The sequence below is a fragment of the Anolis sagrei genome, chromosome 5 (assembly GCF_037176765.1).
Source record: "Anolis sagrei isolate rAnoSag1 chromosome 5, rAnoSag1.mat, whole genome shotgun sequence".
Taxonomy (NCBI): Eukaryota; Metazoa; Chordata; class Lepidosauria; order Squamata; family Dactyloidae; genus Anolis; species Anolis sagrei.
The window spans coordinates 190,074,256-190,098,994 of NC_090025.1; the positions used below are offsets into that span (position 1 = coordinate 190,074,256).

General features: G+C 40.5%; 1 protein-coding gene across 2 annotated transcripts; it reads right to left on the reverse strand.

Annotated features, from left to right (window-relative positions):
- Positions 1-280: 280 nt before the first annotated feature.
- On the reverse strand, positions 281-23,446 carry CEP78 (centrosomal protein 78). Of its 2 annotated transcripts, XM_060776443.2 has the most exons (17): positions 23,323-23,446; positions 21,998-22,266; positions 19,933-20,108; positions 19,770-19,842; positions 19,544-19,647; positions 17,757-17,931; positions 14,982-15,095; positions 14,694-14,758; positions 14,474-14,579; positions 11,257-11,274; positions 10,275-10,410; positions 9,113-9,158; positions 8,666-8,809; positions 7,854-7,931; positions 5,673-5,839; positions 4,047-4,200; positions 281-1,105 (listed from the first exon to the last, which is right to left on the reverse strand). In XM_060776443.2, exons 2-17 carry the CDS (start codon positions 22,248-22,250, stop codon positions 599-601), a joined length of 2,316 nt encoding a protein of 771 aa, XP_060632426.2. In that variant the 5' UTR covers positions 22,251-22,266; positions 23,323-23,446; the 3' UTR covers positions 281-598. The 2 variants fall into 2 exon arrangements, with proteins under 2 accessions (XP_060632426.2, XP_060632427.2); XM_060776444.2 differs by lacking the exon at positions 11,257-11,274.
- Positions 23,447-24,739: the final 1,293 nt, after the last annotated feature.

Genomic DNA, 24,739 nt, shown 5'->3' on the forward strand with positions numbered 1-24,739 from the left:
AGATGTGGGTAAGAAATAAAATTAATATTATTATTGGCATACAGTAGTTCTTACAAGAGGTCCAAACATTAGTTCAGTGTGCCTCTAAGAGGGATGTGTCCTTCTACTCTCTGCATAAATGCTATGCAGTTGTCAGTAAACTACCAGAAGGCACTCTTGAGGGCAATCCCATTGTTAAAAATTTAATCACGGATGAAAATAGAGGGAATGGAAATTCAGTTTGAGAATGTCTGTAACACTGACCATGAAATGTGGGAGCAAAGTTATTTCAGCCATAGTAGATGATTTAAAAAAATACTTGTTTTATTCACTTGTCATAGTAGAATTTGGGCACGTTAGAACTGTGCATATGTCTTATCCGAAATACATGAGATCCTTCAATTATTTATTTTTAAAAAATCATATAAAAAGAAAAACACACAATCAATCCTCTTGGATGCTGCCAAGAAGTAATATTGCTAAAATTTACATACTGGGGGGCAGGGGGAGAAGAACCCCACTCAGCTGTCATGTAGATGCAATCCAGTGTAGGTGGCTTGTGGCACAAAACGTTTGGGTAATGCATTTGTCACAAAACGTATTGAATGGAATTAAAGTTTCAGAGGCTTCCCACAGAATGAATGCTTTCTTGTATATCCGAATCGGACCCAGCTGTGTCATTTCTAGAAGGCTCACTTTGACGCGTGCTTTGATCTCCTGCAGCTAAGCCTGATGTATAAGGAAGTCTTTTTGAAGAAGCTTTACTATTTTCACTTGTGAGGGTGCTGAATTTATCACTGTACCCACTATAGACATTTATACTGGGTTCAGAGACTGAGCGCTGACTAGAAACTGCTTGTCTCGCAGAGGAATCTCTTGCCTCTAACTCCACAGCTTGACTGCGTTTCTCCAAAGATGCTGCCAGGCTGGATTTTGATGCCTCCTCTTCCATTCTCCAGCTGTCAATCTTATCTTCAGCTTCTTGCCACAAACTCTGCTGGGACTGACTAATGACTGAAAGTTGTTGGGTGTTTGCTGAAGCAGGGAGGACATTATTTGCAACCTGGCATGGACTTAAATCTGCCTGGAAGCTGACAGGAACAGGATGAACAACTGAGCCAGCATTCTAGAAAGAAGACAAAAATTAAAATCAAACTATACGCTAAAGACATAAAAAACAGAAAGGAAAGAACTTTAAGACTCCTGCTTTCAGCTGCTGGTGCATGGGAATGCATCCCTGTGTCATAGATTGGTCCTTCACTCATCCAGATAAGGTTATGTTCCAATTCATTACAAAGTTCCAAACTATCACCAGTGTTCTAAATTGTGATAATGCACACATTTCTATCACACTCATTTTCCTTCCTCAATTTTCCTCAAGTCCTAAATGGTTCTGGCCCAGCTTATCTGTCCGAACGTATCTCCCTCTATGAACCATCTAGGAGGTTAAGATCTTCCAGGGAGGCCCTGTTCTCGGTCCCACCTCCTTCACAGGCGCAGTTGGTGGGAACAAGAGCCAGGGCCTTCTCAATGGCTTCCTGAATTACCCTTCAAAAACAGCCTTTAGACCAATGGTTCTCAACCTGGGGTCCCCAGATGTTTTTTGCTTTCAACTCCCAGAAGTCCTAATAGCTGGTTAACTGGCTGGGATTTCTGGGAGTTGTAGGCCAAAAACATCTGGGGACCCCAGGTTGAGAACCACTGCTTTAGACAATATTGAAAGTAAAAGAAAAATGCTTTACTTCAGCAAACACAAAAGATAAGCAGATGCAATTGAAAAGTGCAAAAGAAAGCAAGGAAGTCTTAATCCAGACACAAATTCAAGTCTCAAAAGAAACACCAGTCTTCCATCAGACAACAGACAATGAACTAAGCAGACACAAAGCAGATTCCATAGGAGTGAAAACAGCAGTATCAGGGTCGTTATTACCAGCGAAAGCTGACTGCTCCTGCCTCTGATTTATAGCCCTGAATTCCCCATGCAGGAGGAGGTAGGGCGTCTCCCAATTAGCTCAGTGTTTTTAGCAGTTATTCTGGCTGAATGGCATCTGTGCTCTGTCTCTCTCTAGAAATGTGGGCACTTTCAAACCCTCACTGTCCGATTCTTCTTCTCCTTCCAATTCCTGAGCACTTCCCTGCTCCCCTTCCTCTTCCAAAGATGAAGAATCCCCAACAGTGGTGGTCCCTTGGCTATGGAACTCCCCCCCCCACCCCAGTTAAATCAGATCAGCTTCCTCCCTCTTGGCCTTCATAAAGAAAATGAAGACATGGTTATGGGACCAACCCTTCGGTTAGTAAAGTAATGCAGTGCTAGAAATGGATATGGAATATGTGCAATTGACAACTGGGATGGCTTTGGACTACGATTTTGGATTGTGTGGCTTTTAAATATTATTGTTAAGAGGTTTAATTTTATGATTTTTATCGGCTATGGAACTCTCTTCCCAGTTAAATCAGATCAGATCCCTCCCTCCTGACCTTCAGGGAAAAAAAATTAAAACATGGATATTGGAGCAAGCCTTTGGGCAGTAATGCAGTGCAATAAATGAAGATGGTATATGTGCAGTTATGACTGGAACCGCATCTGGACTACGATTTTGGATTGTGTGGTTCTTAATAATTGATTTAATGTTTGTATGCTTTTTAGTTTTATATTTTGAATTTATATGTTTATTTTATTATATGTCTGTTTTATTTGGCATTGAATTGTTGCCTATTTTAAAGCCACTCCGAAACCCCTTTGGGGTGAGAAAGGTGGGATATAAATACAATAAATAAATAAAATCTTCTGTGCTACATAAATACACTGATATTTTGGCCAAGCACCTCATGAGATGGGTTCTTGCCCATCAAAGCGAAATCACTGTGTTTAACATGGAATGGAACGCAAGACTTTTGACTTGGCTAAAACAGCAATGCAACCATCCCTTTAGAACTGTCTACCTACATCCTGACAAGTTTTTTGAAGTGGAAACAGAGGTTTATACCAATCATGAATGATCATTTTGGAAGGCTGATACTGAGCCAATCAAATCATTCATACTGTTTACTTCTGACTCTCCCTTCAGTTTTATTGTATATTTATTTATTATTATTTATTTAAAACATTTATATTCCATCCAGCTCATCCCGCTGGGGACTCAGGGCAGAGCACAATATATATACAACAAACATTCAGTGCCAGGACATATAACCATAAATACGAACATTAAAATCACTTATTTTCACATTAAAAGTTGCTTAAAAACCATCTCAGGACACCATTTTGCCTCATTGCACTGCCCCAAAGGCTTGGTCCCACAGCCAGGTCTTCACCATCCTCCTGAAGATCAGGAGGGAGGGGCAATCACTGAGAAGGCCCTGTCATCCCCGCCAAACGCGCCTTTGATGGTGGCAGGACCGAGAGCAGGGCCTCCCCAGAAGATCTTACTTTCCACAGTGGTTCGTGGAGGGAGATGCTTCCTTGCTAACTGGATAATACAGTGATACATTGACTTAAGAGTTTAATTCATTCCGTGACTGAGCTCTTAGCTCAAAACACTAGCACTGAAAGGCTATTAATCCATTCTGTCCCCCGAACCTCCCCTCAATTAATTTTGTTACATGCTTTTTAAATAAGAAAATGTACTTTATAAATAACAAACAATGTATAAATGCACATTCACATTCCCTCTCTTGCTCTCTCTTTCTTCAGGAAGCCAAACATACCAGGAGAAAATGCCACACAAAGTCAACTAACCCAAAGTTCCTCAAAGTGTACAAGAGCAAAGCAGACAGCAATATCTCAAAGAGGACAAGAGCACGAGGCGCGGAGGCTGCTCCCTTAAAGCCCTATACTCTGGCACTAGCTTTTAATTCAAAATGCTCTTAAGCTGGGATGCTCTTAAGTCAAGCTTCCACTGTATAGACTAATACAGATAGAAAAAAAATATTTCCTCATTTCCTAGCACCAAATCCAAGATGCTGTTAGAGAAGCAAACAATCTGTCACCCCCTAGCATACTAATAAATTTTTAAACCAGTAACTTGTCAAGAAAAGGCAGTATTTTTCATGTGTCACAAACTTACTTTAAAATTCTGCATGTGTTCTTGTCTTTCTTCTTCAAATGACTTCTCCCTTGGCATTCCTGCAGGTTTGGTTAGAGTAGAAGTCATTTGGGGATGGTGTAATAAGCTGAAATCTGATTGATCTATCCCAGCTATTGCTGCAAGCTGTCCAAGTCTGTAAGATATAAGAAACCATAGCCATCTAAGTGAATGCAAGGCAAGAGTAATGGGACAAGAAGGTCAGGATGCCATAACTGAAATTCCGCAACATTTGTTTTGCATTCCAACAATCAGAATAGAATCATGAGTATATCAAGTCCATTCTCCTTTTTATGCCCAAAGAGAAGTGTAGGATCAAAAATAAGTGCCCAGGGTAGGGCATCATGTCTTCCTACTTCCTGAGACATACATAATCTATGATAAAATGATAAAAATCTTTTAGTAAAGGTAAAGGTTTCCCTTGACATAAAGTCTAGTCGAGTCCAATCCTGGGTGGGTGGTGTTAATCTTAATTTCTAAACCGAAGAGCCGACGTTGTCCAAAGACACCTCCAAGGTCATGTGGCCGGCATGACTGCAAGGTGCTCCGTTACCTTCCCACAGAAGCGGTACCTATTGATCTACTCACATTTGCATGTTTTCAAACTGCTAAGTTGGCAGAAGCTGGGGCTAACAGCAGGAGCTCATCCCACTTCCCGGATTCGAACTGCCAACTTTCGGTCAGCAAGCTGAGCAGCTGAGCGGTTTAACTCACTTAACTGGAGCCCAATATATCCCCAATATCTGAATATTTCACACTCAGTGGAATTTCATAAACTCTTGAATGAAAAATTATCTGGATTTACTTTGAATTTTAAACTATGCTTTACAAAAGTTGTTCCATATACAATAACAAGGAATTCAACCTTGTTACAAATACATAATTACACTTTATTTATATTCCGCTGTATCTTGTCAAGGGACTTAGAGTGGATTACAGTATATACATATATAGGCAAACATTCAATGCCTTTTATACAGTGAACAATGACATACAATACACAAACAAAGGCAAAGTTTTCCCTTTCCATCTCTGACGTCTGGAGATGATGGTCAACTCTGGCCACGGGGAGGTGCTCTTGTTCCATTTTCCATGCCAAGGAGCCTGTTGTCCATAGACCCTCCTGGTCGTGTCGCAGGCATTGTTGCTTGGGCATCTTTTACCTTTCAGCTGTGGCTGTACCTATTGATCTACTCACATTACATATTTTCGAACTGCTAGGTTGGCAGAAGCTAGGGCTAACAGCGGGAGCTCACCCCAACCCACGGCTTTGAACTGTGAACCTTCCGGTCACCAGTTTTTCTGTAGCTTCCAGTTTAAGAATTATTATATAACATTTTGTGGCAAGAGGCCTTTAGAAAAGGAAACATTAAGATTAGGGTGTTTTAAGTTTTTTGGGCTGTATGGCCATGTTCCAGAAGCATTCTCTCCTGACGTTTCACCTGCATCTATGGCAGGCATCCTCAGAGGTTGTGAGGTCTGTTGGAAACTAGGAAAATGGAGTTCATATATCTGAAATGTTCAGAGTGGGATTGTTTTTGAATTTATATTATGCTAACAAGCTACAACTAATGAAGAGGAACAAAAATGCAAACTGCTTTTTCTTACCCGGCATCTTTAAGAAGATCTAAAAATGCATGGAATTTCTGGAAAGAGCTCTCAATGCTACCCAAAACTCCTTCATCTTCCAAAATAGTGCTGGCTACAGACTGCGCATGGAGAACCTCTGACAGGGAGTAATTCAGATTTCTTAAACGGGTATTTTCAAGTTCCAGCTAAAAAGAAACCATAAAACAATTGTCTTTTAATTGAAACAGCTGGTGGCAGGAAGAAAGACCCAGCATTTCATGTATGTCACATTTTGGCTTTGCAATATTGTACACGCTGCAAATTCTAGGTGAAAAAAATATAATACCCACAATGTAGACAGCTGTAACTTAAACTGGAAGGAGCAAATGACAGGGGGAAATAGTATCTCTAGGAATTCTATAGTATTCTGGGACTGAAATGTAAATGCTTTTAATGGCATTGAGTTGTATCTGCCTGTGACCAAAAACCGGTGGGATCACAACACTGAAAAAGTTACGCAAAAATGAACACGTCTAAGTACTCTGGGACTTCCAAATTTAGACTGACAGTGTTTTTGAGCACAATGCTCCTGACCTCCTGATCGTGGAAAAAAACAAAGTGTGGATTGTTGATGTTGCAATCCCAGGTGACAGCACAATTGATAAGAAGCAACTGGAAAAGCTGCTTCTTCTTTTTTGTCGTGTCAGGAGCGACTTGAGAAACTGCAAGTCGCTTCTGGTGTGAGAGAATTGGCCATCTGCAAGGGCGTTGCCCAGGGGACGCCCAGATGTTTTGATGTTTTACCATCCTTGTGGGAGGCTTCTCTCATGTTCCTGCATGGGGAGCTGGAGCTGATAGAGGGAGCTCATTCGCGCTCTCCCCGGATTCAAACCTGCAACCTGTCGGTCTTCAGTCCTGCTGGCACAGGGGTTTAACCCACTGCACCACTGGGGGCTCCACTCTGGAAAAGCTGACATGATATGAGGATTTCAAGATCGAACTGCAAAGAGTCTGGCACAAGACAGTAAAGGTGGTCCCAGTGGTGATTAGCACACTGGATGCAGTACCTAAAGACCTTGGTCTGCACTTAAAAACAATCAGCGCAGACAAAATTACCATCTGTCAGCTGCAAAAAGCCACCCTACTGGGATCTGCACACATTATTCACCGATATATCACACAGTCCTGGACACCTGGGAAGGGTTTGACATGTGATCCAATACAACAGCCAGCATAGTGATCTTGTTTGCTGTGTACTAATCTTGTTGTGTATCCAATAATAATAATAATAATAATAATAATAATAATAATAACAACAACAACAACTGACACGATATGAGGATTTAAAGATTGAATTGCAAAGACTCTGGCACAAACCAGTCAAGGTGAACCCAGTGGTGATCGGCACACTGGGTGCAATGCCTAAAGACCTTGGCCTGCACTTAAACACAATCGGTGCCGACAAAATTACCATCTGCCAGCTGCAGAAGGCCACCTTACTGGGATCTGGCACACATTATTTGCCGATACATCACACAGTCCTGGATGGATGGCATCCTTGAAGTGACTGGACTGACCTTGAGGGAGCTGGGGATGGTAACGGCCGACAGGGAGCTCTGGCGTAGGCTGGTCCATGAGGTCACGAAGAGTCGGAGACGACTGAACGAATGAACAACAACAATCACACAGTCCTAGACACTTGGGAAGTGTCCTACGTGTGATCCAATACAACAGCCAGCAGAATGTCTGCTGTGGACTCATCTTGTTGTGTTTCAAATAATAATAATAATAATAATAATAATAATAATAATAATAATAATAATAACTATAATAATAGTTTTTAATAGGAGCAATAACTACTATATGGCCCTGAATACAGAAAAAAACTAATTTCTTGTTTCTACCCAAATATTCCATATACTTGCTCATTTAAATAAAGGGTTGCACTCTGAAGTAGACTGCAAAATAGGAAAAAAACTACTTCTCATACATTAGGATATTTTCTCATTGTCACTTTAAGCAGACAAACTGCTATCAAACATAGTCCCAAATGTTCTACTATACTCAATTTGGAAAACACTCAAAACCTAAAATGTGAGGACGTAAGTTTTGGTCGATATGAGAAAAAGGCTAAAGTGATATATACCTGGGATTTTGGTTAGATGGTTATAATAGAATTACAGAAAACAATGACATGCTAAGGGACAAAATGTGTATTACCTCCATTATCCGCTCCTCTGCAGTTACTCTTGCTTTTCGTTCCTCCTTTAATTTTATCTGGCACTCTTCATAATCCATCTACCAAAAATGAAAGGTAATCTGTTGATACTTCCACATATATTTAGAAGTTTCAAAATTTGCCTGACAGCGCACCATGCTCTCTAAGACAATAGGGAAAGCTTAGTGGCAGAGATCACATGCTGGAAGTTTTCCGGGGTGTATGGCCAGGTTCTGGAAGCATTCCGTCCTGACATTTCGCCCACATCTATGGCAGACATCCTCAGAGGTTGACAGGTCTGTTTGAAATTAAGCAAGGGATGTTTATATATCTATGGAATGTCCAGGGTGAGAGACAGAACTCTTATCTGCTTGAGGCAGCTGTGAATGTTGCAATTGGCTACCTTGATTAGCACTGAATGGCCTTGCAACTTCAAAGCCTGGCTGTTTCCTGCCTGGGGGAAATCCTTTGTTGGAAAGTGTTAGCTGACTCTGATTGATTCTTGTCTGGAATTCCCATGCTTTTTGAATTTAATAATAATAATAAACTTTATTTATACCCCGCCACCATCTCCCCCAACGGGGACTCGGGGCGGCTCACATGAGGCCAAGCACAAACAACAAATACAATAAAATAAAATACAACCTTGTATGAACACCTTATTTGTGCAAGGTGTTCATACCCTTTTTAAAGACATGTATTTTAGAGGCACTCTGAATACTTAACAGTTACGCAATGGTCATGTTACCTGGCCCAAAAGACCATTGCCTTGCATTACATTTGCATTTAATAAAACTTGAGGCAGTCTCCATACCTGTAACTGATGGCATTGTTTTAATTTCATGATTTCTGGAGATTCTTTGGCACCAGGTTCACCTATAACATCTTCTATAGGACCTTCTGTCTCAGTTTCAGATGCAGAAGCACTTTCCACAGTAACTTTCAGTGGGATGCCAGCCTGGGCACACAAAATATTCATTATTTAATTTATTCATTTGTATTCTGCCTTTCTCTCAATGATGCAACTCAAGGCAGCTAACACTATATTTGAAACAATACAAACGCATTCATACAATATATCCTTTGGGTACAAGTCAATAACTGTATTTGTGACTGAATGGGAAGCTTTATGCTAAATTCCCCTAGAATATTTAAGGAAGAATATTTCCAACACAATTATAAACAATTACATCCAAACAGCTCTTCTCAAACCCAATATAAAACTTGTTTGTTTTTTGCTTCATTGTAGAAGACATATTACCTGGATTTGCAAAGGAAATTCATGAGTCTTCTTCCCAGATGAAGCCCTAAAAATAAATTAAATGGTTGAGAAAAAGGGGGGGGGGGGAGAAGATGCCAAGAAGATTCCGCAATACTCCACCAATTTAATTATGAATATCACTAAGTCAATGGTTCTCAACCTTCCTAATGCCGTGACCCCTTAATACAGGTCCTCAAGTCATGGTGACCCCCAACCATAAAATGATTTTCCTTGCTACTTCATAACTATAATTTTGGTACAGTTATGAATTTAGTACAGGATGTATTTTCATTCACTGAACCAAATTTGGCACAAATACCCAATACGCCCAAATTTGAATACTGCTGGGGTTGATTTTGTGATTTGGGAGTTGTAATTGTTGGGATTATAGTTCACCTACAATCAAAGAGCATTCTGAATTCAACAAACAATGGAATTGAACCAAACTTAGCACACAGGACTCCACAGCCAACAAAAAATACTGGAAGGTTTCGGTGGGCATTTTGGAGTTGTAGTTCACCTACATCCAGAGAGCACTGTGGACTCAAATAATGATAGATCTGGACCCAACTTGACACAAATACTGAATATGCCCAAATGCGAACACTGGTGTAGTTTGGGGAAAATAGACCTTGACATTGGGGAGTTGTAGTTGCTGGGATTTATAGTTCACCGGCAATCAAAGAACATTCTGAACCTCACCAATGACAGAACTTCCCACACAGAATCCCATGACCAACAGAAAATACTGGAGGGGTTTTTGTGGGCATTGACCTTGAGGTTTGGAGTTGTAATTCACCTACATCCAGAAAGTACAGTGGACTCAAACAATGATGGATTTGGACCAAACCTGGCACAAATACTCAATACTCAAATGTGAACTCTGATGGGAGTTTGGGGCAAATAGACCTTGATATTTGGGTGTTGTAGCTGCTGTGATGTATAGTTCACCTACAATCAAAGTGTTTTCTGATGGTCTTTGGCAACCTCTCTGACACCTTCTCCCGAACCCCGGTTGGGAAACTCTGCTCTAAGTTATTTACCACTCAGAACTTGTGCACTTAACATTTCCCAGCCTAAAATCTCACATTCCCCATTCTTCTGCTTAAGATAGTATAACTATAGTGTGGTGCACTTTCTCACTGCTTCAAAGACACATTACCTGTAATGCTTTGCACGTTCAGCAGTACGCCAAGGCAGGAATCCATGTGCCCCTGGAGGCAATGGTTTTGGCGCATAGAGGTCTTGATCAGATAACATTGTCTTGCCAGTACTTGAGGATTTTTTGGTAGCAAATCCTGTATCCATCAAGAAAAGGAGGGAAAAGGTATTGCACAGGAGGGAAAAAAACAGAAGTTTCAAGATTGAGAAACATGCGAGATTGGGAGTGAAACCCAATTTAAAACCAACATGAACTATGAATCACCTAAAATGTATTTTTGAATACAACCAGAGACCATTTCTTTTCTGCAATTTGCATGTCACATTCCAAAGGTGATAGCTGTTTTGATAACTTGAAAAAAATATACTGCCAGAACCACTGATAATTTTCTTCTTGCTTATTTCCTACCACATACCGTCCTAAGTGCTAAAATGCTTTCTCAAGTAAGCAAATCACAAGGATTTCCTTTTCATATTCATAAGAACCATAGAATCATAGAATTGGAAGAGACGTTGTGGGCCATCCAATTCAACAGCCTGCCAAGAAGCAGGAAAAGCGCATTTAAAGCACCCCCAACAGATGGCCATCCAGTCTCTGTTTAAAAGCTTCCAAGGAAGGAGCCTCCACTGCACTCTGGGGCAGAGAGTTCCACTGCTGAACAGCTCTCATAGTTAGGAAGTTCTTCCTCATATTCAGGTGGAATCTCCTTTCCTGTCGTTTGAAGTCATTGCTCCATTGTGTCCTAGTGTCCAGGGCAGCAGAAAACAAGCCTGCTTCCTCCTCCCTATGACTTTCCCTCACATATTTATACATGGCAATCATGTATACTCCACTGGTATGCAGCTAGGCATTTTAATGAAATCAATTCTGCTTAATATTCATCTTTACATGGAAGAAAACCCCACTTAAATATAAAGGCTTATAGAGATCTACAGGCTTTCTTTCCTGAAATTTTTCAGGGTGTGCTATTTTGTATGCTTACCTTTGTGTCTCCAAATTACTGAAGCAGATATTGGAAAAACAGCCACATAAGATAAATTAAATGAGAGCACAGTGCAATTTCCTTTAGGTTTTTCCATGTCACCTAAAACCTCATATTTATTTAAAATGATATTTAATTTATAGCTCACCTGTCTCTTGAGGCAAGGCACATGTCGTGCATTACATACATAAAATAATGTAATCTATGAAATCTGCAAAACAGATAGCATAAGCAATCCCTAATCGAACAAATCCGATTACAATGAATGCTTGAGAATGAGCTTTGTTTTTTTTAGTCAAATGTAATATAACTCAAGATTCAATACACAGTAAAGGTAAAGGTTTCCCCTTGACATTAAGTCTAGTCATGTCAGACTCTGGGGGTTGGTGCTCATCTCCATTTCTAAGTCGAAGAGCTGGCGTTGTCCGTAGACACCTCCAAGGTCATGTGGCCAGCATGTCTGCATGGAGCACTGTTACCTTCCCACAGCATGTTTTTAAAATATTAATTTGACAGAAGCTGGGGCTAACAGCAAGAGCTCACCCCGCTCCCCAGATTCAAATAGCCACCCTTTTGGTCAGCAAGTTCAGCAGCTCAGCAGTTTACCCCACTGTGTCACTTAATATACAAATATACAAACATTAAAACAGGATTAAATATAGACAGTATTAAAAAAAATTAGAAACCATTAAAACAAATTCAAAATTAAAAACCACAGCGCTCCTGAATTGATCTGAAACACCTTCATCTTTAAAAGCCTGCCTGAATAGAAAGGTTTGAGCCTTTCTGTATTACATGTAAGACTGAGAGAGAGGTTGGTAGCATAAGCTTTCATAGATGTAAGTCTACAAAAGATATTAACATCTCTCTTTCAGTCTCAAAGGCCATAAAAGCTGTTTCACATTCTGTGTAGTACAGTGGTTCCTAAACTTTTTTGACTGGGGAACACTTGACCAGGGACCACTCTCCAACATTAGTACCAAGCAGGTTATGAACCAGTTTTTGGTCAACTTTAGATCTGGTTTGGTTATTTGGGATGCTGATTCAGAAAATTGCATTGGACAGACTTCATCAGCTCTGGTTTCTGATACAGAACATATGCCATCCATTAGTCGCCATCTGCTCACACACAGAAAACCATATTCAATAATCTAGAGCTGATTTGGTTGTAGTAATCCTTCATGGGTAGCCAGCCTCTCCCCTCCCGACATCCCCATTGATTCAGCACTATGAGAGGGTTTCATGATACCACTCACTCTCGTTGCTGCGTGGTTTTGAGACAACAGTGTAGTAATGGTGCAGACCGTATTTTTGTTCTTGCAGACCACTGGTGGTCCACAGACCACAGTTTGGGAACCACTGGGGTAGTAAACAGTATAACAACCCCATATTTTTCAGACTTCAATCTAGCACAGCAGACCATGTTTCCATTTGCTGCCACAACCTTGACTCATTGCCCTTTGCCAATTAAAATAAGGAGTCACCATCTTCCTCCCTTGTCATTGCAGTTACAATGTGGATAAGGCAGGGGTCCTCAAACTTTTTAAACAATACAATAATTAAAATGAAGAACAATTTTAACAAATATAAACTTATTAATATTTCAATGGGAAGTGTGGGCCTACTTTTGGCTGATGAGATGGGGTTGTTATTATTGTGTGCTTTCAAATCATTTCAGACTTAGGTTGACCCTGAGCGAGGGCCAGGTAAATGACCTTGGAGGGCCGCATCTGGGCCCCGGGCCTTAGTTTGAGGACCCCTGGGATAAGGGGTCCAAAATGTATCAGGAAAGCCTCATGTCTTCTTTTTTGATTCAAATAAATGGAGACGATCAGGCAATGGAGCAATGAATGATGGTCTTGAAGCACCGTAGCCACCCTCCTGTCAAAATGAGACCAAGCTTATCTACTACTCCACTGCCATCTTTGACATTGGCCATGGTTGGCAACAGACAATTAAAGCATATTTTCTGCTGTTTGTTGTTAAAATAAACCCCAGCTATTTTCTTTGACTTCAACGATAAAGATGGCTGCCTGCCAATACAGGGCAATGCTTCTCTGCACCAGCTTCAAATATCTGGAATTGGAGATGTCTCATCTATATGAACATTTACCCAGCGAAGTATTGCTGTGTGCTATGGGACTTATTTCCATGGAAATTTGTGCAGGATTTTGGGTTGTAGGTTTTTTCGGGCTTTATGGCCATGTTCTAGAGGAATTCTCTCCTGACATTTCGCCTGCATCTATAGCAAGCATCCTCAGAGGTAGTGAGGTCTGTTGGAACTAGGACAAAGGGTTTATATATCTGTGGAATGACCAGGGTGGGACAAAGAACTCTTGTCTGTTGGAGCTAGGTGTGAATGTTTCAACTGACCACCTTGATTAGCATTCGATGGCCTGGCAGTGCCTGGGGCAATCTTTTGTTGAGAGGTGATTAGATGTCCTTGATTGTTTCCTCTCTGTTATTTTGCTGTTGTAATTTTTGAGTTTTTTAAAACTGGTAACCAGATTTTGTTCATTATCATGGTTTCTTCCTTTTTGTTGAAATTGTCCACATGCTTGTGGATTTCAATAGCTTCTCTGTGTAGTCTGACATGGTGGTTATTAGAGTGGTCAAGCATTTCTGTGTTCTGAAATAATATGCTGTGTCCAGGTTGGTTAAATTAAATTTTTAGTTACGCAGGATCAAATTAACAGTAACATAATACTGTAAGGGGTAAAAATATTTCACAATGTGTTGTCAAAGGCTTTCATGGCCGAAATCACTGGGTTGCTGTGAGTTTTCTGGGCTGTATGGCCATGTTCAAGAGAGAATGCATCTGGAACATGGCCATACACCTCAGAAAACTCACAGCAACCCATATTTCAGAATGTTAAAAACCTGGTCCTCTCTTGTCTGTCAAACAGAGTCATTTTTAAGAGCTGCAGAATGAAAATTGAGAGCTGATCTTCTCAATTGTTTGGAATACGTTGTTAACTGCAATAACATTTGCATCACAAAGATAAATCATAACAGTAGCACTGTTTAATGTGTTATTTCAAAAGCAACACATTAAGGACAATCTTAATAAGCAACACATTAAGAATCTGTCACTGATTGTTTTACTATTTCACCATTTTAACCACCAACAGCCCTATACAAATTATAACCATAGTCAAGAAATTAACATTTATTAATGAACCTGTAACTTCCAAGTCAAGGAAATGAATATAATTACCAATACGAATGGTAGCCTTTCCTTTCCTGCCATTTCCCAAGACAACTGTTCTTTTTTTCGGTTTATTTTTAACATCTTTTGGAGATGGTGATGGAAGCCACTTGTACTGGAAAGGAGAAAAAACATAGCATAGAGGTATTTCAGTACAAGATACATATACTTCTAAAATTAATACGCATTTACCCATACATAAAAGTCCAAGTCTGCCTCTAGAATATACCTCCAAATTGTTTCCATCAGCATTCATAAGAACTCTTTCAATTATTTTCTTCATCAAAGCATTATCTACAAAGAAAGAATAATAAAAAGGTGATATTTACACAATGTGTAACTGAGTTATCTGAGTCTACACTGCCATATATTCCAATTCAAAGTAGAAAATGTGGGATTTTATTCAGCTGTGTGGAAGGGGCCTTTCTCAGTATTTCAGCTTGAAGGAACATTATTTAGGGAATTATTACACTTTGCCAATTCTCCCTTTAAGACAATGAAAGAGAAACATACAAACCTACTAACGGATTTTTTCTGATGTCCAGAACCACAAGGGTGGAATTGGTTTTAAGTGCCTCAAAGAGCGATTTTGCTCCCTCGTTGGTAAGGCCACACTGCTGCAGGTCAAGGGCTAGAACATTAAAGTGATTTAACATTACCATTCTGGAATGGCCTGCAAGTATTTAGAAACATTAACAGGATGTCAAATAGATTTCAAAGAATGCATTTGATGAAGTGGGCTGAAGTTAACAGAACCATAAGCCAAATAAAGTATGCTACCCTGGGACTGTATATAGCTCTCAATGATGTTTTTATGGCTGTAGACCAGGTCTGGGCAAACCCAGACCCAGGGGCCAGATGTGGCCTCTTGAGATCTTCTCCCAGGCCCTCTTCTCTCATACTATCCATCCTTCCTTCCCTCTTTCCTCCTTCCCTTCCATCCCTGCCTCTCTTTTTCTCCTTCCATCCATCCCTTCCATGCTTTTGTCCTTCCTTCCCTCTTTCCTCCCTCCTTCCCTTCTCTACCTTTCTCCTTCCTTCCTTTCTGACTTTCCTTCCTTCTCTCTTTCCTTCCTCCATCCCTTCCCTCCCTCTTTCTCCCACCTTCCTTTTCCTTTCACCCTTTCATCCTTTGTTCCTTCCCTCTTTCAAACTTTATTTATATACTACTCTACCTCCCCGAGGGGGACTCAGGGAGGTTTCCAAGCAACATCAACAAAACATACAGAGTAAACAGCATAACAAAATTAACAAAACAACATAAGCATACAATTATCACAATTACACATATATATTAAAAAGAATCCTGCCTGTTCAGAGCTATTAAAAGGCCAGGTCGAGGCTAGTGCAAACTCAATATATGAGGGGACCAGGAATTAAGTACAATCCTGTAACAGGCTAACAGTAACAGCAGGTACGGGTCTGTGGCTGCTCATTTCCAGGGCCCAATAGAAGGATGATTGGGGTAATAGGTAGGAAGTATAAGACCACATTCAACAATGTTTGGGGCTGGGCTAACACTGGTCACTCTCATTTGTTGAAACCACCAGGTCTTGAAGCTCTTACGAAAGGAGGGGAGGGATGGGACCTGTCCTATTTCCCTTGGAAAGGCGTTCCAGAGGCAGGGGGCCACCACCAAGAAGGCCCTCTCTCTCATCCCCACCAACCGTACTTGTGACGGTTGGTGGGGATCTTCCCTGGAAGATCTTAAGAGTTCGCACCAGTTCATAGCAGGAGATGCGATCGCGAAGTCAGGCAGGGCCCTCCCTCTCTCCATCCCTCTCTCCCTTTCTTCTTCCTTCCTTCCCTTCTGTCTTTCTTTCCTTCTCTCTTTCCTCCCTCCCTCTTTCTCCCACCCTCCATTCCCTTCCACTCTTTCATCCTTCCTCCTTCCCTTTTGTCTTTCTTCTCTTCTCTCTTTCCTCCCTCCCTCCCTCCATTCCCTTGCAGCCTTCCTTCTTTCTCCTTCTCCTTTCCTCCTGGGGGATGTTTAGCTAGGAGAATAGAAGGTAGAGAGGGAACATGAGAACAATGTTTTAAGATTTCAAAGGGTGGAGGTGGGGGAAAAGTGCCTTTCTGCTGCTCTAGAGACCAGGGCACGAGGAAACAATGGTTTCAAATGGTAGGGAAAGAGATTCCACTGAAAAGATTAGGAAGAACTTCCTTGAGGCATAGTGTGCCTGGGAGTGTGGTGGAGGTCTCCTTCTCTGGGGGCTTTTCCGCAGAGGCTGTCTATTAGGAGTGCTTTGATTGTGCCTCCCAGCATGGCAAGCGGTTGAAGTGGATGTCCCTTGGGGGTCTCTCCCAACTCTAAGATTCGAGCATTCTATATCAGGAGTAGGCAATATGGGGTCTAATGGATACACTTTTTTCTCTCCCATCCACCATCTCATCCTGACCAAGACAAACCCTTTTGGGATCCAAACATTTCCTGTCTTTCCTTCACTTTCTGCCTCTGAAAGAGAAGAGGAAGGGAAGGAAAAGACAGGGAGGAGACTGGGGGAGAACCCCACCCCCTCCCAGCCCACTCTCCCTGGTCTGGCCCGCCATGCGGCCCCCAAGTTAGAAAATTTACCCATGCCTGCTTTAGACCCTCTCTAGACCCTCTCAGGTTCCATAAACTGATCCTTTTTGGGCCCAAACAGGGTGGATTACCACTTCTTTCAGTCTGCAGGAATGCGAACTCATTCTTTAATTTGGAGTCAGGCCTTCAAAGTGACTTCTGAATTTTCACCTCTCCTTACTTTTTCCATTTATTTATTTATTTATTTAACTAGTTAGTTATTTGCATAATTCCTGCAGCCTAGGACAGTAAAACAGTGCCTTCACTTCCCACAATAGCATCTCTCACTAGATCCTTTTGTTTTGTTTTTGTCCCGGATGCTGCTCCTGGCGAAATGGTAGGAAAGGTAAAGAAAGTTGCCCCCAATTTGATTCAGAAGAGAAATCACAAAGTTCTGAAGGCCTATGATCCAATATTTCAAAAAAGATAAACATCAAGAAAATATTAATGCCAAATCGTATTCAACCTTCATCCAGGAAATTTGATATTACAGCCCTCCAGTCATGTTTTTCACAATATTTTTTATCTGAAAAGCTGTAAGTTACGGATGAAGATTGAATAAGATTAAGCAGTGAAGGGTTTTGTACCTGAATGAGGATTAAAGGTCATGTTGGAGTAAAAAGAGAGAGAGATATTGACATTTTCATGTTGTACTCAGGACTGAGTCTTGCAAAATAGGCAAATGTTTAAAGAGGTATTCTTACACCTAGCTCTAGATTTGGCACCCACCTTTCAGCCACAGGTCTTCTCCAAGGCATTCAGCTAAAATGGTAGCCCCTCGGTCACCAATAAGAGCATTGCAGTTAAGAGAGACGCGCCTCAAGCCGGCCATGCAGTCCAAATCAGGCCTTCTGTATCGTAGGCTCTCAGCCCAGACTTCCCCATGTCTCCTCATGGCTTGGTGCTTCCCAAAAACAAAGGAACAGTCTTAGATATAAACAAATGGGTACTGAAGAGGCAAGTCTGGAAAAATACAAATGACGATCCTTATGGTCGATGCTACAGTGTTTAGTTAAATGAAATAAACATGTATTTCAATTCCATTTCATTCTTTACTCTGACAACAAATTGTGTATGATAAATTGCTTTGATACTACCAGATGTCATAGCATGTCTTGCTTTAAACTTTAGGACATAATATTTTGCAATTCGCTGTCTAAACAAAAAATAGTGCTTCAGGACTTGTTTTCTGCTTCTCTGAATTTATGTGATAATATAACTGTAAGTCAAACCTGAATTGATGGCAAATAACAAAAAATCCTAAGGATAGTAGCTTACAATCTGATATAGAATATAATTTTTGAGCTCCTTCAACTATTACAAAATCTTTAGGCTATTCGGTTAGTCACTTCTCCTTAGGGCCTATAAATGCTGACTTTTTCCTAGTATCTGCTCATTATATATTATGTTAAATGTCAGCTTTTGTTCACATGTTTCCATTCTCCTGGTAAATAATTTTGGAGATCCTGGATCAGAAATGTCTGAAGTTTCTTTTCTAAGTGGGTACAAACAAAACAATGATTTCATGCCACATATTACTATTGGTCTTTTATGCAGCTTCCTTAGGAAGGGAACATCTATAACAGTGGGTCCTAAGCTGTGATCCATAGATGACCAATAGTTTGCAAGAACTAAAATATGGTCTGCGGCCTCACCATTACCACACTGTTGCAACGAGAGCAACTGGTCTCACAAAACCCTCTTATAGTGCCAAAGCATATTAAATATTGTTTTCTGTGGCCAAGCAGATGGTGACTACTGGATGTGGTCTATCCAATGCAATTTAATGAATCAGCACCCCAAATAACCAAACAGAATCTAAAGTTGACCAAAAACTGATTCGTAACTCTTTTGATACTAATTTTGGAGAGCGGTCCCTGGTCAAAGTGGTCCCTGGTCAAAAAAAGGTTGGAAACCACAGATCTATAGGCTGAAATGTATCAAGCTTTTCAACTATCAGACACAGCATTTTATGAGTCTTCAGATATGTGTTGTCAAAGGCTTTTATGGGTGGAATCACTGGGTTGTTGTAGATGCATACAACCTCACAACCTCTGAGGATGCTTGCCATAAATGCAAGCAAAACGTCAGGAAAGAATACTTTTAGAACATGGCCATATAGCCCAAAAAACTACAACAACCCAGTCTTGAGATATGTCTCTTATTCTTCCTGTTGCTATTATTGGTTTTTCCATAGTTTATGCTTATTATATCATCATCACTTAATATTGTTTGTTTATATAGCATCTATGTACATACAGCTGTATAAGTAAAACAACAAAAAATAGTGGGTCCTCCTGCCAAAGGCATGCAATCTAAAATACATATATACAAACACAAACAGAGAAGAAAGGAGTAATGAAAAATAAAACTATATCATACAATTGTAAAACAAATTATCAACATAAAAAATGTAACACAAAACAAGTTGACCAATACATTTAAATCAAAACATGCAAATGTCACTCTGAGTCAAAAACCAACTTCAAAACCCATTTCATGAAAACCAATTTTACCTTTAGGATGCTGGCAATGTGTTCTGTTCCTCGCCAAGTCAAACTACAACCTGTAAAATCTACAGATTTGATGCACGTTGAGTTCTTCACACTTTGGCAAATGACTGAAAACAAAGAAGACATTTAACTATTTATATAACTTCAAGTTGCCATCTCTAATAGGCTAAATATAGTCAATTTTTTAAAAACTGCTTTCACATCCCATTCTATTAAACTGGGAACTTACTTTCGGCCCCTCCATCACCAATTGGGGAATGGGCCAGAGACAGTTCTTCTAAAGAAGTGGTGTTATCCAACCCCTGCAAAGCAAAGCACACGCATCACTTTGAAGCAGGCACAGAGTGGCCCCCTTTTCCTCACACTCATTTGTTACAACCGAGCAGCCTTACTTTCGTCAATAATGCCAAGTCTTTTTCCCTCAGAAGCAACCCCTGCAATTCCAGATTTTTCAGTGAACTTGAGATCATCAGACAGCCTTTGATCGCTTTACACAGTTGGTTGGTCAAGTCTTTAGATCGAATAGCCGGAATTCTCCTTCTTATATGTGGCCCCTGTCTTTCACTACCTGCCAAAGAAGAACAGCAAATTAAATGACATTTAATGAAAGTACACAGATAACATTCAATTCATATCAGACCCCTCCCCGCAGCACCAACTGCCGCTCTGGGCCAGAGTGAAGAGAGAGGGGGGCAGAAGACAGTTCCACCTTGTCTCCTGTGCTATTCTAATAATATAATCTAATCTAATGTAATATAATATAATACATTGTATATACATATAATATTTATAATATTGTAATGTAATGCAATATAATAATATATTACAATTATATATTTATATTATATGCAATATTACTAATAATCTATATAAATAAAAATGTAATGTTTATTTGTGGGATTAACATAACTCAAAAACCACTGGATGAATTGCCGCCAAATTTGGACCCAATACACCTACTAACCCAAGGAGTGACCATCACTCAAAAAATGGTTTTGTCATTTGGGAGTTGTAGTTGCTGGGATTTATAATCAACCTACAATCAAAGAGCATTCTAAACTCTACCAATGATGAAACTGAACCCAACGTGGCACATAGGACTCCCATGACCAACATAAAACACTAGAAGGGTTTGGTGGGCATTGACCTTGAGTTTGGGAGTTGTAGTTCACCTACATCCAGAGAGCACTATGGACTCAAACAATGATGGATCTGGGCCAAACTTGGCATGAATACTCAATATGCACAAATATGAACACAGATGGGCTTTGGGGAAATAGACCTTGACATTTGGGAGTTGTAGTTACTGGGAGTTATAGTTCACCTACAATCAATGAGCATTCTGAACCCCACAAATGACAGAATTTGGGCAAACTTCCCACACAGAACCTCCATGATCAACAGAAAATACTTAAAGTCATCCAGTCCAACTCCCTTCACCTGGGCAAGAAAACATAATCAAAGCCCGTAAGAAGTCAATTTTTAAAAAAAAAACACATTACAACGCATGCACAAAAACACATATATACATATACACACACACATATATACACATGCACAATACATATACACAGACTGGGCCACAGCAATGCGTGGCAGGGGATGCCTAGTATTACAATATAATGGTATAGTACAATATAGTAATATTTAATACTGATATTGTACCATGCTAATAATATACTATATTGTATGTATATATATATATCTTGTAAGCTGCTCTAAGTCCCCTTCGGGGTGAGAAGGGTGGCATATAAATGTTGCAAATAAATAAAATAAAATAAAATTTTTACCGTGGCAACCCATCATGCCATTTCATCTTTGCAATCAGATTCATTTTCAGCTGGATCGATTGGCTGTTTGAAGCAAGTTTGGATGATGCAATTAACCAGCTTGATGAGCATTGAGTAGCCTTGCAGTTGCAAAGCCTGGTCGTTGTTGCTTCAAACAGACAAGGATTCTATCTCTCATCTAGGACATTCCACAGACATATACCCCACTTGCCTCATTTCCAACAGACCTCTGAAGATTTTTTTTCATGTCAGAAGTGACTTGAGAAACTGCAAGTCACTTCTGGTGTGAGAGAATTGGCTGTCTGCAAGGACGTTGTCCAGAGGATGCCTGGATGTTTTGATGTTTTACCATCTTTGAGGGACGCTTCTCTCATGTCCCCGCATGGGGAGCTGGAGCTGACAGAGGGAGTTCATTCCTACTCTTCCCTGATTTAAACCTCCAACCTGTCCGTCTTCCCTGCTGCCGGCACAAGGGTTTAACCCACTGCAACACCAGGGGTTCATACTTCTGAAGATGCCAACAACAAATGCAGGCCAAACATAAGGAGAGAATGCTACTGAAACGTGGCCCTACAGCCTGGAAAACTCACAGTAACCCAGTGATTTGGCCATGAAAGCCTTCGACAACAAAGATAGCATGATGCTTTGCCATTGAAAGAGTCCCTACCTGGGTCTGCATGTCCCTGATGGTGCAAGCTCTTGATGGCGATCGAAGTCAAGGTCTTGTTGTGCCTGAGCGCAGCCAGGAGAGGCAACCAGTCTGCACCTTTGATACGGTCTGCGTTTATATCAATCACGCCTTCAGGCTTTTTGGCCTGCACGGACACGAGGGGAGCGCAGCCTTGAACTGCACACAGGTGCTCATAATGGGAGTAAAAGTCCAGGCTGCACTGCCTCCTTATTTGGACTGATTCGATCATTTCTGGAGAGTCAACACTAAAAAGGAGGAAAACAAACACAAATATATCATTAATGTCATTTTAACTACTACTACTACACACATATAATAAGTTTGAATAGGTTGCTGTACGTTTTTCGGGATGTTATGACCATGTTCCAGAAGCATTCTCTCCTAACATTTTGCCTGAATCTATGTTTGAGGCAACATTCACACTTGCCTCAAACAGACAAAGGTTCTTTCTCCCACCCTGGACATTATTCCACAGATATATAAACCCAATTTTCCTAGTTTCCCAACAAACCTCACAACCTCTGAAGATGCCTGCGATGGATGTGGGCGAAATGTCAGGAGAGAATGCTGCTGGAACATGGCCAAACAGCCCAGAAAACTCACAGCAACCCAGTGATTCCAGGCATGACATCCTTAGACAATACAATAAGGTTGAATTCTTATCCTCTCTCCTCAAAGCTTTAAATTAAATTAAATTAATTAAAATGAATAGATAAAGCCTTTAAATGCATAGAGTAATAACATAAAACCATTGCAAACATATATATTAAAAGAATCATAGAATCAAAGAGTTGGAAGAGACCTCATGGGCCATCCAGTCCAACCCCCTGCCAAGAAGCAAGAACATTGCATTCAAATCACCCCTGACAGATGGCCATCCAGCCTCTGCTTAAAAGCTTCCAAAGAAGGAGCCTCCACCACACTCCGGGGCAGAGAGTTCCACTGCTGAACGGCTCTCACAGTCAGGAAGTTCTTCCTCATGTTCAGATGGAATCTCCTTTCTTGTAGTTTGAAGCCATTGTTCCTTGTCCTAGTCTCCAGGGAAGCAGTAAACAAGCTTGCTCCCTCCTCCCTGTGGCTTCCTCTCACATATTTATACATGGCTATCATATCCCCTCTCAGCCTTCTCTTCTTCAGGCTAAACATGCCCAGCTCCTTTAGCCGCTCCTCATAGGGCTTGTTCTCCAGACCTTTTATCATTTTAGTCACTCTCCTCTGGACACATTCCAAAGAGATAGGCATTTAAACCACGCTGAAGCCATTCAAAGCCAATACAATGCTACTCCTATTTGGTTACTTACAAGCAGGAGGCCAAAACATCCAAGGCTGGCTTAGGCTCCTCCCCCTCGCGCGTGTGGTAACCGTTGCCTTGGTTCCCCAACTGCCCTTTTCCTACTCCCACCCTCCCACGTGACGCGGAGAAGAGGCTCTGATTGGAAGAGAGGGAGAGGAAGGGGGCGGGACCACCAAAACACGCCCCTTTCCTCTCTACAGACACTTTCATTCTTGCTCTTTTCCTCACACATAACCCCGCCCCTTTTTGTAGTCCTCCCACGTGATTCATAAGCGAAGCTTCTGATTGGTCGGTCCGTACAAACGCGGCCCTTTTCTTCCCCCTCCCATTCCCTTGTTTCCTCAGACATAACTCCACCCCCTTGCCGCTACCGTCGTCACGTGATGCGTTGAAAGGTGCCACATGATTGGCCATCCCGTAAAACCACGCCCCCTTTGAATCTAACGCTCCTCCCCTTATTTTGCCATTCTTAGTTAATTTAAATAGATGGCGGGAAAGCTTGCATTTCACAAATTCCTTATTATAAAGGGATATATATTTGAATATATAATATATAAGAATATATAATATATAAGAAAGTAGGGAAGCCAAACATTCTATATTTGGGGCTGAGGACTTTTCACAGAGACAAGAACCATTCTTATTTATTTTATTTATAATATTCATAATATTTTGGCTTTCCTACTATATATATGCGTGTGTGTGTATATATTAAAGTAGGGATTCCAAATATGCTATGTTTTGGGCTGAGGACTTTTCATAGAAACAGGAAAAAATCTTATTTATTTTATCTATTATTATTATTATTATTATTATTATTAACTTTATTTGTACCCCGCTAGCATCTCCCGAGGGACTCGATGCGGCTTACACAGGCCGAAGCCTCAGAACACAATACAGTAAAAACATAACACAACAATAAACAAAGCAAATCAAAATAGTTAAGCAGAATAACAACAGTGACAATACATCAGGATACTTTAAAACTGGGCCGGCCAGAGCAATGGGGTACAGGGTTAAAAGTGCTGAAATGGCAGGAGGCACGTAGGGTTAAAATAGTCTGGTGTGCAGCAATATTAATTGTACTAAAGTGCTTCTAGGACTTGGGATGGGGAATTCCTAATCTGAGATTATAATATTTTTATAATATTATTTATAATATTGTGTGTGTGTATGTATGTATATGTATGTGTGTGTGTGTGTGTGTGTGTATATATATATATATATATATATATATATATATATGGGGACTTTTCACAGAGACAAGAACCATTCTTATTTATTTTATTTATAATATTATTTATAATATTTTGACTTTCCTACTATATATATTTGTGTGTGTGTATTAAAGTAGGGATGTCAAATATTCTATATTTTGGGCTGAGGACTTGTCACAGAGACAGGAAAAATTCTTATTTATTTTA

What these genes read in the sequence shown, in the direction of transcription:
- CEP78 (XM_060776443.2), bottom strand. Translation starts at nt 22,250, where the DNA reads ATGATCGAATCAGTCCAAATAAGGAGGCAGTGCAGCCTGGACTTTTAC. An exon ending in AGAAGACCTGTGGCTGAAAG is followed by an intron (nt 15,096 to 17,756) that starts GTGGGTGCCAAA and finishes TTAATGTTCTAG; the next exon opens with CCCTTGACCTGCAGCAGTGT. An exon ending in AATTTCCTTTGCAAATCCAG is followed by an intron (nt 8,810 to 9,112) that starts GTAATATGTCTT and finishes TTGTGTGCCCAG; the next exon opens with GCTGGCATCCCACTGAAAGT.